This window comes from Myotis davidii, unplaced genomic scaffold (genome assembly GCF_000327345.1).
Source record: "Myotis davidii unplaced genomic scaffold, ASM32734v1 scaffold638, whole genome shotgun sequence".
Classification (NCBI taxonomy): Eukaryota; Metazoa; Chordata; class Mammalia; order Chiroptera; family Vespertilionidae; genus Myotis; species Myotis davidii.
Window position 1 is genome coordinate 518,142 of NW_006289391.1, and position 17,986 is coordinate 536,127.

General features: G+C 41.2%; 1 protein-coding gene across 1 annotated transcript in view; it reads left to right on the top strand.

Annotated features, from left to right (window-relative positions):
• ZZEF1 (zinc finger, ZZ-type with EF-hand domain 1) overlaps window positions 1–17,986 on the top strand; it is a 120,087-nt gene that overhangs the window by 41,403 nt on the left and 60,698 nt on the right. The window contains 10 exon segments of the mRNA XM_006761500.1: window positions 882–1,030; window positions 2,711–2,951; window positions 5,993–6,072; window positions 8,385–8,478; window positions 9,654–10,125; window positions 10,791–10,955; window positions 14,519–14,638; window positions 15,322–15,483; window positions 17,009–17,138; window positions 17,289–17,298. Coding sequence (XP_006761563.1) covers window positions 882–1,030; window positions 2,711–2,951; window positions 5,993–6,072; window positions 8,385–8,478; window positions 9,654–10,125; window positions 10,791–10,955; window positions 14,519–14,638; window positions 15,322–15,483; window positions 17,009–17,138; window positions 17,289–17,298 — 1,623 coding nt within the window.

Sequence of the window (17,986 nt, forward strand, 5' to 3'; positions counted from 1 at the left end):
ATTGAAGAGCAAGGTAGTGCTCTCTCTCCTTAAGGTGCCTCCACACAATGGAGGAGTAAAAGGTATTAATAAAATTCTCTTTGTTTCCTTTAAACCAAACCAGAATAAAATGTCTACTTGACACCATAGGGGAGGCTTAGTGGGGGAGGGAGCTGAGTTTTAGTAGCATCTTATCCTTCTTTTATACATGAATTTTGGTATATTCCAATAAGAAGGCAGAAATAGAGACTAAATTAATGTTAGTCTCTGGATTTTGTTTTAAAGTGATTTCTTCAATTTAGTTATGAAATTCATCCAGGAAATAAGAACTATATGGAATAAACTTGCTAGAGTATTTTATGTCTGTATCATTTCTTGACTTTTCTGATGATAAAAGTAAAATATCATAGGAAAATTGCATAATGGAGGAAAGCCATCCTTAATCCTAACACCCAGAGATAATTATTATCAACATTTTAATTTATTTCCACCTAGTCTTTTTTTCTGTCTTCATAAACACACATGTGATGAATATTTAATTGTTCAGTTTACAAAGTGTGAACATTTCACCATAATTAAACATTCCTGAATGGTCTCCTGTTAGACCCTAGGGGTGGTTCACAGTCAGTTTTCAGCTTACTATGCAGATTAGTCATTTCAGAGGTGAATTCAGACAGCAGAATTTGCTCCACAGCACGGCAGCGTTTCAGGACTTCCTATGGCTTGGGCTCATTTGGGGTATGCGTTCCTGAAGTTCACAGTTACATTTTGGTAAATGTGGGTGAATTCCCTCCAAGTCTTAATAATTCCCACATTTTAAAACCTTTTCTTCATCAGTTCAAATATTCTTAGTATAATATGGAAAAAAAATAGAACTCTCATAAGCCTTCTTCTCTTTCCAGAGTTAGGAAGTAACATGGCAGTACCTCAGGCAAAAATGGCATTAGTCCTAAACTCCCCCTTGTGGAAACCTGTCTTCAGGCATCAGATATGTCCAGAGTTGGGACTAGAAGCAAGCTGGCCCACTCATCCACAACAAGATAGTAAGGAGGTATTTACTCTTCTGTTGTCTTTCTATTTGGAATGGAAAATGCTTACTAATACTTATTACTTTAAATTATAAATGTTTGTGTTTATATCTAATCACCCCTACTAAGTTGTTAGTTTCTTGAGGGCAGAAATTATCTCTTATTTATTTAGTGTTCCCACTGTGTACCACAGGGGCCAGTGCATAATGGATGTTCAAAAATATTGAATAGGTGGCTTTTCAGTAAAATACACCAATTGCTCAGTAAATCTCTCTTGAGGGAGTCATTAAACAAACAAGTTAAGTCTGTTTCTAGTCCCCACTGAGTCAAGCTTTAGAGTAAAAGATTTCATGCTATGCTTTTTGGAGTGGTAGCATGTTATTTAGGCTTACAATATTTAAAACACGAAACAGGTGTGCCTGCTGTCTCTTTTTCATCTCCTTTCCCCTCTCTCTGTTCTACTACTTTTCCTTCCTTCTTCCCTCCTGCCCACCCCCAGGTTATTCAGTTAATTTATGAATGCAGGGACTCTTCCTCTCCTTTACCTCGCTGTTACATTTGGTTCCTTCGGACCCTCTCTTCTTTTGATTCCATGTTAGTCAGCTGTCTTCTCTTACATCTAACTGCTCATCAGCCTCTCTTACTGACTTCTCTTATTTCTCCTGTAAAGAGTAGGCTTAACTCAGGCTTTCTCTCCTTCCCTGCAACCTACCAGACTTTATCCTCTTCTCTCTTCTGCTGTCACATCTGTGTGAATAGTTCTGAATGTCAGTACCCAGAGCTCTCGTTCTTCTCCCAGACTTGCCAGTTACTCATCTTCCTGTTAGGTATTTTCATTTTAGTTCTGACTCCCTTTAACTCAGAAGTATAAAATCGGGATTACTCCCTCCCCCGTCTGTGACTGCTCACTCCTATTATTGTTTTCCTAGGCGCTGAGCCACTGTTCCCTAGCATCACCTTTATTCACCTTGTTCTCCTTTCTGTCCAGTCAGCTGCAAGCCCTATAGATTTTCCCTTGTGATGTTCATCTTTTTTCATCCCCTCTGTCTCCATCTTTATCCAGGCCCTCATCTTACACTTGCATTGTCACATTGATACCTACCTACCAAGTTTTCTTTCTTTTTTTTTTTTAATACTGCATTATCTTGTCATTCCACTGCCAAGCACCATTAATGGCTCCCCATTGCCCACAGGGTGAAGTCTAAACTCCTCAGAGTGACAGTCAAGGCTCTCTGCAGTCTCCTTTCACCTTACCTATCTGACTCTAGTTCCCACCACTCCCCAGCTGAGACTTCAGGCCAGGTCAGTCTCCCCACTGACTCTTAACTTCTGCTAATGTTTATGTTCCTCAGGGCCAAACCTGCCCAGTCTTCACGGTCCAGTCCAAAGCCCATCTCCAGGAGGCTTTTCTGAACTCTCTCCTGTGAATTCTCAGCACTGGGTGTCCCTTAGAGGCATTTGGCACTTCATAATCTTTTGCTTTATGGTAGTGCTAGCTTTAATGCTTGTAATGTTTTACTTATGTTTACCTTTTTTTTTTTTTTTTAACCCATATGCCTGTCTGGTCTCCCCAAAATAGATTTAAACTTCCTGAGAGAAGAATGCACTCTGGTTTATACTTCTGGCCTAGTGGGTGTTCTGTAAACTTTATTTTTTGAACGAATGTCTTAAACATGATTGGTTTTTGTTGTTGTTGTTCCCAGGTTAAGAACATCCCTGATGATCCCTGCCACCGTTTTCTTCTTGATTTTGCACAGTCAGATCCTGCCCAGAACTTCTGTGGGCCATATTCAGAACTTTTCAAAGGATTCATACAGGCATGTAGAAAACAGGCCCCAAAGACAGATATAGTTGCTGGTTCCACTATTGATCAAGCTGTGAACGCCACCTTTGCTGCTCTGGTGTATCGCACTCCAGACTTATATGAGAAGCTGCAAAAATATGGTAACTTATATTACAGGGAATATTTTTCATCTGAAGGCCAATTGCTAAGTTTTAAGAAAGCCTAACTTAAGTAAATAAAATATTTTGAAATATAAATATCCTATATAATAAAAGCCTAATATGCTAAGTGTCCGGTCGTCCAGTTGGCCGTTCAACCAATCAAAGCGTAACATGCTAATGGTATGCTAAGGCTGCTCAACTATGACGTACACTGACCACCAAGGGGCAGACAGACTACTGGTTAGCCAGTTATTATGATGTGCACTGACCACCAGGGGGCAGATGCTCAACGCAGGAGCTGCCCCCTGGTGGTCAGTGCGCTCCCACAGGGGGAGTGCCGCTCAGCCAGAATCTGGGCTCATGGCTGGCGAGCGCAGTGGCAGGAGCCTCTCCCACCTCCACGGCAGCGCTAAGGATGTCTGACTGGAAGTGGGCCTAAGCTGTCAGTCAGACATCCCCCGAGGGGTCCCGGACTGTGAGAGGTCTCAGGCCAGGCTGAGGGCCCCCCCTCAACCATCTCCCCCCAAGTGCATGAATTTCATGCACCGGGCCTCTAGTATTTCTATAATTATAGACATCATCTTGTTAGGTCTGCTTTGCCAGTCAAAAGATTCATGACTGGAGTATATGGCAAGTAGCTTTGAGTTTCCTAATTAGCAGTTAATTAGTTTCCTAATTAGCAGATAATTTGTCTTATCCAAAATTCTAATGGAAAACAACCAAGAAGTGTAATGGAAAAGAAACCCTTAACTTGGGCTATAGTACCAGCTCAAAAACTAGAAGTTGTGCAACTTCAGGTTAATCTGACAACCTTTCTGCTCCTTAGTGTCCTTACTTATAAAAGTTTAGATTTGATTAGCTCTAACATTCTAAGAAATTCCAATTAAAACAGTTGTTTAGGTAATTCAATGTGCCATGACTAAGGAGGAAAATGTTGGTATTAATTCTTATCTTTAGACTTGCAGCTTCTTTGTAGCATCATCTCTGCTTGGCTTCCTTTGTTGATAGCCTGCTCCACCATTTCTTTCCATCAGGGATACCATCTCTGTGTATTTCCTGTGTATGTGGCCTGCAGCCTCACAGGACCCACAGGAGGGGGAGAGTCTCTCTCCATTCCTAATCCTTCAGGGGGAAAACCCATCTAAAGATGAGGTGTGTGTTTTCCCAAGCACTCTGGCAGGTTATGTGCTCTTTCCATGGTGCAGATGAAATAAGCAGCAACAAATGCTTCCTTCCATTAGAGTAGGTAATTGACTGTTGCTCTTATTAATATTATTGATATTAATATTGAAATTATCACTACTGCCTTTATTGCTGAGTTCTTTGGATCTCATATTGCAGAATTTATTTCCTAATTTCCAAAGTATCTTGATTAGTCCCTCAAATATTAATATCTCCTTTAAGAAGTTGCTAAAATAAAACTACATTGAAACATGAGTGACTTATAGAAACAACCATCATATGAAAAAGTGTATCTCTGCTAGGGAATGGGGAACAACGGGACCTTTATGGTTTTGAAAAATTCAGTGTGTTTCATAATCAAATTGTGGTTAGAGAGCTGCACAATCTTTGTTATCTGGGAACTTTGCATAGAGGGAAAAAGCTTTGTGAGTTAAAAGCTGAGAAGCAGCAAGTTTTCGGCTGGGTAGAGTTCTGCAGCTCCTTTTCAAATCATGTTCAGCTAACACATAACTATTTGCAGTAGAGAAACACAATGAAATGTGAGAGTTAGAAATGTTTTGCTGAATATAGGTTGTTCTGAGAATGCCTACCACTGTTGCTTTGAAGAAGACATACTTGGTCTCAGTTCTTTCTAGCCCAGCCTTTGAGGACTGATCGTGGGCTCTTTAAAACTGAGCTACTTAGAGAGTGGTTCTTGTCTAGCTAATTTACTCATATTTGTCTAAAAATTGGTTACCCTTTTGAGTTAGAAATGTACAGGAGGAGTTTTTCAACTCGACTAAAAGCTACTTGAGGGCAGGACCCATGTCTCTCTTTCTCAGCACTATATTCCTAGTACCTGATCTGGAGCCCAGAATATTCTACATGTTCAGAAAATATTCATTGCATTGTATATTGATTCAACAAGAGCTTTACACTCTTTTAGTACATATGTTATCCCTTTGGTTTTTAGATGAAGAGAAGGGGCAGGTCTTTCTTTAAAAATCACAACTTTTTTGAATTATAAAAATAATATCCATTTGTGTAGAAACTTACAAAATACAGAGAAGCTTAAAATAATTATCAACTATAATCTCATCACTTTGAGAACACCTCTATTAACATTTTTCTATATATCTACCTAGCCTTTATCTAGATCTAGAGATATATATATATATTTTATTGATTTTTTACAGAGAGGAAGGGAGAGGGAAAGAGAGTTAGAAACATCCATGAGAGAGAAAAATCGACCAGCTGCCTCCTGCACACCCCCTACTGGGGATATGCCGGCAACCAAGGTACATGCCCTTGACCGGAATCGAACCTGAGACCCTTGAGTCCGCAGGCCAACACTCTATCCACTGAGCCAAATCGGTTAGGGCTGTATTAATTTCTGTACAAACAACTGTAAACCTACTTTTGTCCTACCCTATATATATATGTTTTTAATGTATATTCTTTTTAAATAAGACAACTTTATTTATATTGTTTTATAACCAGCTTTTTAAATTTAATATATACCATGACCTTTTTTCAATGTCAATAATTATTTTTTGCTCATTTTTAGTATCTGTTATTTTACTTTTAAATACTTTTCATGTCTTGTACATTTTTTTCTTTTAATATTTTACTCACTTTACTAGTATGTCCATTTCAGATGTTCATTTGAAAAATGTTAGTTTGAAGTAGCACAGAGAACCCATCACAGCTATTTGTGGCTTAGTTGATAATTTTTTCCCCGTGGCTCTTTTAACCACTCCCAATGTGTGTGTCGGGGAAGAGCTTTTTCTGTGGGTAGGTTTAGAAACTACCCTGTGCTTGGTGTCGCAGTGGTGAATCGTGTTAACTGAATGTAATCTTTTCGTCTCTCCTTTCCCCAGTAAACAGTGGGGGCACCACAGCCCTGAGTGAGGAGTTTGCTCAGGTGTATTCCTTGGCAGATGGGATTCGAATATGGATGGTAAGATTTTTCTTTGCATGTAATTTTTATATTTTTAAAAATTTCCCACCACAGTATCACAGAATTAAGATAAGTAACTCCCTTCCCAAGAATATAACTTTAGGAATGTTTTTTAAACTAAAGTTTAGTGACATGAATGGATATAAACTAATTTAGATTCCTTGAAATCATAATTAGGTGAGTATTGAGAATGTTCAGAACAAACAGGGTTCAGTTGAGCCCACCTACATCCTTAGAAACCCCAAAGGGTACCCTGTGGAACCTGTTAGACCAGGAAGGAAAGCATTACCTTAGGTCAGTGATGGCGAACCTTTTGAGCTCGGCATGTCAGCATTTTGAAAATCCCTAACTTAACTCTGGTGCCGTGTCACATATAGAAATTTTTTGATATTTGCAACCATAGTAAAACAAAGATGTATATTTTTGATATTTATTTTATATATTTAAATGCCATTTAACAAAGAAGAATCAACCAAAAAAATGAGTTCATGTGTCACCTCTGACACGCATGTCATAGGTTTGCCATCACTGCCTTAGGTACTGAGCAACCACTGATGGTTTTAGTCTGGGGAGAGGCCCTTCTGCATTTTAGAGAAGTGGTCTGCAGCATTGTTTCTGACAGCAATAAACTGGAAGAACAATGTAGGAGAATGGAGAAACAGGTTGCATATTATACTACTATGTAATATTATATTACAGTGTAAAGCGATAATAACAATACAGGATTATAATGAAAGTGAATGAAGTAGAGCTGCATGTATCAGCATGGGTGGTGCTCACCAACATGACAATAAGCAAAACAGCAAGTTGTAGAATACATAAGTATGATATTCCTTATATAAAATTTAAACACAAACCAAATCTGTATGTTATGTACATCAATATGTAGTAAAATCATATAAATACATGGATATTATAAACACAAAAATTAGGAGAATTGTTTTTATTTCTTGAGCATGGAGATGAATACCTATATATCCGTATTTTTTTTATGTATACACAATCATCTTAAATATTGTACAGTAATTGGGGAAAAACTTTTTACTTAGTAGAGGCTGGATAATGAAATTGAACGTAGACCAGTTGTGATATTAGATGAGGATGGCTTCTGCTACCTAGAGGATAAAATAATTAGACTTTGTAATTGATGTAGTGGTGAACAGGAGGATGGAATTTAGGACCATTCCCATGTTGCTGGGTGATTTGGTGGATGATAGAAGCATTGACCAGAATAGGAAAGATGGTCTTGGATCTGAGAGTGGGCAGGAAAGTTCACTTTGGGTCATGTTGAGTATGAGGACATCTAGGTTATCTGAGACATCTAGCTGCAGAATTTAGTAAACATGAAAGAGTTTAAATGGCTGATGCATCACAGACATGTCAAGGTTGAGATAGGGAATCTGCAAATCATTGGTAATAGTTTTTCTTTAAAGTATGAGTTTATGAGGGAACACACAGCCTTGGACAGAATCCATAATGATCAGAACATACATGGTGCCCAAAAGTACTGGATAGATAGATGGAAGCCAAAATGAACAGAATCTCTCAAAAGAATCTAAAAGGTATCGTCATCAGAATGGTAGAAGGAGAATCAGAAGATTTGACAGAGAAACCATGGCATTAATAACAGTTTAAGAAAAGGGATGTATGATGTAGTCAGCTACCACATAACAGCTTAAGTAAAAAAGATTTGGCAGGTGATGAGGCATATTGTAGACTGTGCTTCTGGTTTAGCCTTATACAAGCTGCTGACATTGGACAAGATGCCAGCTTTCTCTCTAAGACTTTGGCCTCTCATAAATCACACATGGCCTTCTGCCTGGGATCTTAGTACTGTGGTCATATTGTAACCTTTGCCTGGCAGTCTAGACATCACTTAGAGGTATCCCCTCGTTCAGGGTAGAATAGAGATCAAGTTTTGGTCTAACTTGCAGCAAACCAAGTGTATGTCCCTTGCAAGATTCTTCACTTCTCTGGACCTTCACTTCTTCATCTGTACTAGGTCAGCCTTAGATAGTCCCCTCTCCACTTCCAGTGTTCTAGAGTTGTAGTTTTTTAAATAATAGGGTCATGGGTACAAGCTCCTCTCAAATAGTTGAAGGTAGTTTTGTGGATTTACCTTAAGATAGCTCCACAGCCTGGGTTACTTCTAGGATTAACAATAATGTCTTAGTCCTATGTCCTCATTAGCTGAATAATAACTATAAAGTTCTCCATGATCTCAACCCTGTGTGCTTTTGAAGTAATTTGCTGTGGCTGCCCTGTTGTCGTGTCTGGACAGCCTAATTATGTGTTTCAAATTCCCCCCTCAGTTAGAGATAAAGCAGAAGTCCCTGGTGAGCCTGGGCAATGAGGCAGAAGAAAAACGCGGGTCAGAAGCTGCTGAGGCAAACCCTGAGAGCCTGGGTGAGTGTGCCGACTCCAGTCATTACTGGGCCTTCTGTTTCCATTTCATAGAAAACCAGTGACCTGTCTTCTAGATTAATTTCATTGAAGCTGTGTTGACCTAGGGAACATAACACAGGTACTAAATGTAGTTTACAGGGATATAGAAACTTTCCTTTTTACTTCTTTCTAATTATTTTTCTTAGGAGGCATCAGGTGCTTTTGGAACTACATCTTATTATATTTTGAAAGTGTGCTGACATTGAGCCCTGGCCGGTAGGTCAGTTAGTTGGAGCGTTGTCCTGTACACCAAAATATTGTGGGTTCAGTTCCAGGTCAGGGCACATACTTAGGTTGCAGATTTGCTCTCTGGTTGGGGTGGGTACAGGAGGCAACCTATTGGTGTTTCTCTCTCACATCAATGTGTATATCTCTCTCTCCCCCTTTCTCTCTCTCTGAAAGTCAATAAAACATATCTTCAAGTGGGGATTTAAAAAAAAAAAGCCCTGGCTGGCGGATCAGTTGGTTGACTGTCATCACATGCACCAAAAGGTCTTCGGTTTGATTTCTGGTCAGGGCATATGCCCAGATTGCAGGCTTGATCCCCAGCACGGGGCCTGTAGGAGGCAACTGACCAATGTTTCTCTCTCTCTCTCTCCCTTGCTCTCTCTAAAGTCAATAATTTCTTTTTAAAAAAAAGAAAGTGTGCAGACATTGAATATTCAGTGAAATTAGGAATTACTGTTAATTTTTAAAATGATATCATGTTTGTTTGTTTTTTAACTCATTTTTTTTAGAGAAATATACTGAAGTTTTTGCAGTTGAAATAATATGATGCCTGGAATCTGCATGGCAGTGGGGAGTGGGTGAAACTAGACGGGCCTTGGGTTGTTAGCTATTGAAGCTAGGTGAGGGGCACAGGGGGGAACTTTATACTGTTCTCTCTCTGTATATATATGCTTGAAATTGTATACAATAAAACTTTTTCAAGTGTGCTGATAGTGCTGGGAAGATTTTGGTTTATATAAATGAGATAAAATTTGATTCTATTCTCTTAGTTAATATGTTTTATCACTGTAATAATGGAGGTATTTCTTGTCCTAAATTGTTGAGTTTAAATAGGTCATTTTCTCTCTAAAACTAGGCAATAAGTTTAATTTTGACTTTTTCCCCATGGTCTTTCTTTTTGCATGTAGCAAAAGAATGTATTCAGAAGAGTCTTCTGTTACTAAAATTTTTGTCCATGGGCATAAGTTCTAAAGAAAGCTCTGACAAGTTGGTGACTACAGATGAACCTGATCACCATCTGCAGCCACTGGACAAGCGCCAGAGGACAAGCTCTGTGGTGGAAGAGCATTTCCAAGCCTCGGCATCTCCCACTGACGCAGCGCCCCCTGCTGCGGGAGACAGGAGTCCTGGCTTGGATGTCCAGCCGAAGCTGCCACCCAGCAGTGGCCCTCCTGCCACAGAAGTGTCCTCTGCCACAGCCGAAGAGCCCTCTTCACCTTCCACTCCCACTCGGCGGCCCCCCTTCACCCGAGGGCGACTCCGGCTGCTCTCCTTCCGGTCAATGGAGGAGACCAGACCAGTTCCCACAGTGAAAGAGAAATACCCTGTGCTGAGGGATGTCATGGACTTCATTAAAGATCAGTCACTGTCCCATGAGAGGTGAGCCAGGTGACCTTTCTAGCACTTTCTTTTCTCAAGCCATAGGTAACCAGTCTACCCAAAGGCTTGAAGCTCATGTTAAAAATGAGCAAATAATACTTGAAGGATAGATCAAGATTTGTTTTAGAATGTTAAAAAAAATTGGTAATGTTTTTCTTTTCAAGAAGTATTTTTTCACTTAAGATTTGTACTGTATGTAAATTATATCTCAATAATGTACTGTTAGGGTAAGAAAAGAAACTTTTCTTTTGGTAGCTGCTATTTATAAGTTTGTCTTATTTTAACCCTGGGAGAAATTAGAATTTGATATTTTCTGTCAAAATTATTTGTCAGTGGGCCAACATCTCTGGAAGTATTTCATGTTTTAATTTCCTACCCTAAGAATGAAGGCTTTGTCTCTATGGGGAAGTAAAGATGTACCGAGGTTCCTTTTTAATTAATTTTTTCGTGTGGGTTGTTGGGCTTCTGGATGGTGTGAACTGATCTGTAATGCTGCACTAAAAGTAGCAACAGATATTGATATCCTGCCTGAGTGATATTTCTGATACCTCACAATAGTATTTCCCTTGTATTAATATGGCATCAGAACTTGGGCGGGGGTGTGTTTTCTTTCTGCCCCAGCTCAAGAGTTTTCTGGGTGTTCCTGACTTGAGTTCTGTCTCCAGTGTTGTAAAGGTTCTTTCCTTGAGAAAAGCCCAAGCCCAGAGCATCCTTGAAGTCCTGAAGATAATTCAGTATTGTGCAGAAGCCCTTGGGCAGCCGCATTGCTTCCATCCACCTTACATACTTTTCCTGTTGGAACTTCTGACCTGCCAGAAAGAGTTCACCAAGTAAGTACAAACTATAAGTCTTCAAGGACAATGAGCAGGGTTTGTTTAAAGAATTCCTCATCTTCTCTAATTAATAATTCTATCATTTCTATGTAAGAAACAAATTTATGTTTTTGGTCAGTTCTCTCATCCTAAGGAAATTTGGGTTCTATTCTATCCTTTTAGTAAGTAAATACCAGGAACGTGTTTATTTCTCCTGATGAGTTTATATTTTACCAGACAGGATTATATTGCCATTTCTTCATGCTCATCATTTGGCTCCTGGAAGCTGTGAAATCAATGTAATGCTCCTTTCCAGTAATGATACTGATCTAAGTACCTCACCAGGTTGTGCTAATATGCATGCAGTAAATACTTTCTGAGTGTCGACTGTGCCAGGTGCTGTTCTAGGTGTTGTATATACACATATGGCAGTGGACATGGCAGACAGGGCCCTTGTTCTACTGCGGAAGGAAACTCGGAGGATTTTGGCTTGAGCAGTTGAGTGGATGGTAATGTATTTACTGAAAGGAAGTGTATGAAAGAAACAGATTGGGGTGAAACTCAATGAGTTTTATTTTGTCCATGTTAAGTTTGAACTGCTTTTTTCACATCTCAGGAAAGCTATCAAGAAAATATCTTTGGAAAGAAGCCAGGAGTAGGGATAGAATTTGGATACTATCAACATATAGATAGTATTTAAAACCATGAGACAGGTGAGACCTCATAGAAAGAATGCAGAGATGGACAAAAAGGGGGCTCAGGACTAAGCCTTCGGGACACTTCTTTATTTAGAAGTCGGACAGAGGAAGAGTAGTCAGCTAAGGAGATCAAGAAGGAGTGGCTATTGAGAGTGAACCAGGGGATGGTGGTGTCATAGAAGCCAAGAGAAAATGTATCTCAAAAGATAGGAATGGTTGGTTGTGTCAAATGCTGATGTGAGAGGTTACATGAGAGAAGAACACACTGGATTTGATATAGTCTTACTGGAGCCATGGGGCCGAAAGCCCCCTTGGATTAGGTTAAGAAGAGAATTGGGAGGTGGGGTTGATAAGATGTAGAGAAAGACTATAGACATTTTTTCCAGAAATTTGGCCTTAAAGTGGAGGGAGCAGAGGAATAGGGTAGTAATTGCGGGGGATGTGGGAAAAACTGAGGGTTCTCGAGAGATAGTAATATATTTATATGCTGGTGGAAATGAGTCAGTAATGAGGAAAACATGATGCAGGAAGAGAGGGATCAATGTAGTAGCAATTGCATAGGTAGAGAAGTCATCCTTTAATAGAGCCATGGAGACTCTATTTGTGGTAGCAGGAGGAAACACAGTATGGATAGAGCTGCTGGTAGCTTTGTTGGGACAAAGATGGGGGGATTTCTATGTAATCATTTTTATTAAAAATATGTTTTTTTGTTTTGTTTTATTTTTTTGTTAATCTTCACCCAAGGATATTTTTCTATTGATTTTTATAGAGAGTGGAAGGGAGCAGGGGAGAGATAGAGAGAGAGAAACATCTACGTGAGAGAGACACACCAATTGGTTGCCTCTCATATATCCCTGACGAGGGCCAGGGGTTGAGCCTACAACCTGGGTACATGCCCTTGACTGGAATCTAACCCAGGACCCTTCAGTCTGCAGGCCAACGCTCTATCCAGTTAGCCATACTGGCTAGGGCGAAAGAATATATGTTTTTATTGATTTGAGAGAGAGGGAGAGAAACAGTGAGAAACACCAATTGGATGCCACCTGCATGCCCCCTACTGGGGATCGAACCCACAATCTGAGCATGTGCCCTAACCAAGAATGGAACTGGTGACCTCTTGGTTCACGATACTCAACCAACTGAGCTACACCCACCAGGGCTTATCACTTCTATTTTATATATATAAAAGCGTAATATGCAGATCGACTGGACAGTGGAACAACCAGTCACTATGATGTGCACTGACCACCAGGGTGCAGATGCTCAATGCAGGAGCTGCCCCTAGCTCGCAGGCCCTGATCGCCCAATTGGAGCCTGCTGGCCAACCTCTCTGTTCCTCCCCCCGGCCGGCAGGCTCCGATCACCCTATGGGGAATGGAGAACTGGGGGTGGGTGGCAGCGGACTCAGGTGGCACCAGGCCAAGGCCCCTGTCCCGCTGGTCACCCCACACACAGAAGGCATCCGGCGGCACACAGAGGGCATCCGGCGGCAGGGGGCAGAGCCAGCGAGCAAACGGAACAGCCAGCCTCTCAGTCCCTCCTCCATCCAGCAGGCTCCGATCACCCGATGGGGAACAGGGAACTGGGGGTGGGTGGTGGTGGGTGGCGGGCTGGCTGCCAGCAGCCAGGGAAGATAGCCCTGATCGCAGGCCAAGACTAGGGACTGTACCCATGCACGAATTTCATGCGCCAGGCCTCTAGTGTGTGTATCCATATGGTTTAAGAGGAGTCAGTGGCAATTCACGGAGAAGTAGGAAGGTTTGAAGTAATAATAACAATTGAGAAAGTCAATCTGATTGTCTGACAATTTTGAGTGCTTATTTGAGAGTTATGGTTGTGAATTTAAAGAGATATAGTAAGCTTGGTTGTGTGGTGTTTCTTTCAGCATCACTTAGCTGTTTTGATTTGGTATAAGATTTCTTATGCAAGTATATGGAGGGAGAAAAAAGTAAGGGAGTCAGTGATTGCTAAGGTGTGATTGGTCATGGGATCTTAACCCTTTGCGGTCCAGTTTTATTTTTGGAATTCAAATAGTCTGGTCCAAATTAATTGACGGGATTGAATGTTGAACCGGTTTGCGATGTCGACCTCAGCCTCGATGTTGGACCTGCTCCTAGCGCCTGGTCTGTTGAGTCAGGACCGAAAAGGGTTAAGCTTGTATATGGAACAAAAAGAAAGAAAGGGTGGTGGAATAGCAGATAGTGAGCATGAGACAGCATCATGGTGGGGCTTCCTGGGATTGAAAATGCTGTGTGGAAGTCCCAGAGCAGGTGAGCAAGATGAGAGGTTGTCGTCAGAGTAGGATGCTCTGAAGTGAGGATTTCAGAGATAATGCCATTATTGTGATGACAAGGTCCAGGAAGTGACCGTCAGGTGGGGATGGCCAAGGGGATAGAGAAGACCACTGGAGGTGGCGATGGCAGAGAAACCAGGGACAGAGGGACGGGGGCATCATTCCCATGGATGTTGAAGTCTCCAAGGTGACTAGGATCAAGGAAGCAAAGACTGGGCTTGGTGCTAACGGCATCAATGAAGGGAAGCTAAAGGGTGGGCAGGACTCCATGGAGAGGATAGAAGGAGGTAATCTGTGAAAAATACCTAACACAGCTTCTGGCACTCAGGTAGTGGTGGGAAGGTGCTTCTTTTATTAGCAAAGGAAGATTAATTGTATTTCCATACTCCTGTGGCAGCCCTCTTGACCCTGGCAGACTCACTTGCTGTTTTGTCTGTTATTTTCTGAAGTTATTACCAGTATATTTGTATTTACTTAGGTTTCTGTGCCACTTCATTGTTTGCTTCTTCCTAGCTCTTTTTCATGTAAAATTATTATTAAATAAATGATGTTTTGACAATTAAGTGATCAATGATTTCCTCTGTTTCTAGTTATTTTGGACATTTGGAAGGCTGTGGTGCAGCTCTACACAAAGAAATTCGAGACACTTACTATCGATTTGTTCTCTTTATGGTCAAAGCGATTAAAGGATTTAGTAGCATAAATGACAGGTACTGGATAACTTTGTCATTTCTAAGGAAAAATTTATACCTTTTCTGATTTTAAAATCAGTGTTGAAAATGTAAAAAAGTACAAAGAGTAAAATGAAAATAACCCCTAATCTTACCATCTGGAGCTAATTGCTAATGTTAACTTATTAGTATATTTTCTCCCAGCTTTTATTCTATATGGGGTGTACAGTTTTTTAAAAGGGATGGGTCTTGGTTTATCTAAGAATTTGTAACTTGTTATTTTTAGTTTTTATTATATTGTGTACAGTTTTAAAACAAATAATAAAGCCACTCCCCAGTTTTCTCCATAGCACGTGGTTTGGACTAAACCTTAAATCAGTTGGTTCTTTTCTACATCTAAGTTGCATAATCTAAGTTGGGACTGGCCCTGCTCTTGCTATTTATTGAGAGGTGGTTTTTACTAGTCAGTCCTTTACCATTAAATGTCCCCTATGGTAGTCCTTGCAAAGTGGGAATCTTACTCTGTGCTTTTTGAACTCCTGTTCTTTGAAGAAGGTTTGTATGGAGTATGAGAAACTTGAGAGGTGACGATAAGGAAACAGACCAGCAGTCTGGAGTTCCCCTGTGCTTTCTACTTCAGTCAGACCAGCTCCCTGCCTTTGTGTCTTGTCTCTGTTGGTGAGGTGCAGCTTTGATAACTCTCACTTTTATGGTCTCTTTAGGTCCTTGCTGCCTGCCTTATCCTGTGTTCAGACAGCTCTACTTCATCTCTTGGATATGGGCTGGGAACCCAGTGATCTCACCTTCTTTGTTGACATTCAGTTACCAGATCTCCTCATGAAAATGTCACAAGAAAATATAAGTGTCCATGACAGTGTGATCAGGTAAGAGCACAGTCCCACACTCTGCAGCTCTTAAAGGCGAGTGTGCAGTACAGGGATTGCATGTAGCATAGGGGTTCAGAGCACGGACTCTGGAGCTGGGCTCTCTGTGCAATATCCTGGCCTTGCCACATACTAGCTGGTGACCTTGGGGAAGTTATTCACTCGCTCTGTGCCTCAGTTTCCTCATGTTTAGAGCTGGAGATAGTAATGGCACCTACCTCACAGGATTGTTGGGAGGAATAAATGAGTTGGACCAGGCCCTGGTACATGGCCGTGTATGTAAGCTAGTTGGTGGTGGTGGCACTGTACACCCGGAGGATGAGGATTCTCTGCGTTTTGGGAATTGTATAGTTTGTTAAATTGAAGAATCCTTTTCTTTATTTTTTGTTATGTGTATATGTGCTTTTAGCCACTATAACATCTTGCACATTATAAGGACTTAAAGCATGAGGAAAAAAAAATAGTTTGCAAAGGGTTTTTTTCCTTTCCTTTTTTAATGAATGTCTTTCCACACTGCTCAAGCTGCTCATTAAGCACTCATGTGGGTAGAAAAGAAATGAGAAGAAAAGCAAGAGGAGAGAATTAGGAGGAAATAAATGAATGAGTTAACACCAGAACAGTTCTCTCAAGAGAGATTCTGGGAAAAGGAGATAGAATTCAAGCTGTCTCTGTTTACCAAACCTCAGCCATGGCTCTGCTGTCAGAGGGCGCTCTTGGCTGACAGAAGGGACATAGCACAGGGGCCGTCACCTGGCAGTCTGCTCATTGTTTCAGGCTTGTCTGCACCTATATGATGAGTCCTTGGGTGGGACCACACCTGGCCTCCCAGTCCCTGATAGCACCTAGCTCAGAGCTCAGTTTGAGCAGGACTTAAGTCAGTTTGTTGGAACACGTGAATAAACAAATGAGTATTTGTTGGCTGGTAATTTATTTTGCATTTTCTGTCGAGCAAATCATTTTGTATTTAAAATTCTAGTGACTAGAACAAACTGTAAACTGAAATAATGGATATTTACAATTTTGCAGCTAAAGGGCCCATGGATTATCTATATGAAATTTTATTTGAAAAGAGGAAACTGAGGACCAAGCTGAGTGCTGTGTTAAGATCTTGCAGCAGCTAGTGGGAGAGTTAAAGCCCCAGGGTCTCTTGATTTTCTTCTCATGCTGATCCCACTAGGGTGTGCTGAGCATGACCAAATAAGACTTTAAAAAAAAAATCACTTCATTTGGCTCCAGTGCCTGGCACATAGTAGGTTGTCAAGTAGAATTATGCCATGTAGGTACAACTTTGTAAGTTCTAGTTCTTCAGCCATTGTAGTCTGCCCTGGAAAGGACATCTCCCTTTTTATTGGTGTATATTTATCAAGCATCTGGAAAATCTTGGGATTTTGAAAAGCACATTGACCTCTTCCCCTGAGTTTAAAAATACCCCATGTTTTAGACCCATGGGACACAGTCTGCTAACCAGCACTTTCTAGGATTGTTGGGAGAGGCATGCTTTCCTCTCTTTTTGTCCTTCTTTCAGCCAATGGAGTGAAGAAGATGAGCTTGCTGATGCCAAGCAGAATTCAGAATGGATGGATGAGTGTCAGGATGGCATGTTTGAGACCTGGTATGAAAAAATAGCCCAGGAAGATCCAGAGAAGCAGAGGAAAGTAAGACATTTTAACTAGAGTAATCTAACGTGATTTGCTAGGAGTTTGGAGAGACGAGTCTGCCTGGGGGAGTGCAGCAGGCTGTCTCCTGAGAGGGCTCAGGGGGCAGACAGTACCTTAGTGCAGCTGTTGCCAATTGGTGGTCCCTAGACCATTGGTGGTTCGTGAGGTCCGAAAGGTTGGCGACCGCTGGTTTAAGGAAACCTTTGGAGCAGCGGTCGCCAACCAGTGGTCCGTGAGGTCCGAAAGGTTGGCGACCACTGCCTTAGTGAGTGCACTGTCACTGAGTGTGGTCTTTACCTGAGGGGCCCAGGATACTGACGTGACCACACTCAGGGAGTGGCTCTCTCCCATAGAACTAGACTCACAGAAAATGGGCTCATGAGGCCAGTTTATTAATTTACAGTGAGAGATGGAATTGTTGAAGGCCCTGACCTCTCCTATAGGCAAGCAACATGGGAAGCCATGTCTCAATCAGGTTGCTTGGTGAGCATGGAAGCAGCCATGTGGATATGGAATCAGAGTTACATGATTCAGATGTGTAAAGGCACTAGGCTCAGATAACTGCATGTCCATCTCTCCCACTCGGTGTTAATCTGTCACCACCACATTGTGCCAGGCATCTGCTATCTCAGATTCATCGGTTTTTCTTAGTATTGTATGCCTACTATGTGCCAGTTACTTTACTCATATAGCACTTCTGTGGTGCTTGGATGGAGCATACCAAATTGGCCTTTGCAGTTTTTCTCCGTAAATTTCTGTAGTTCTAGAGTGACTTGGCATATTTGCTCTGAACGACTACTGTATGGTGACTTAGTGACTTATTTCCATTATTTCTAAACTATAAC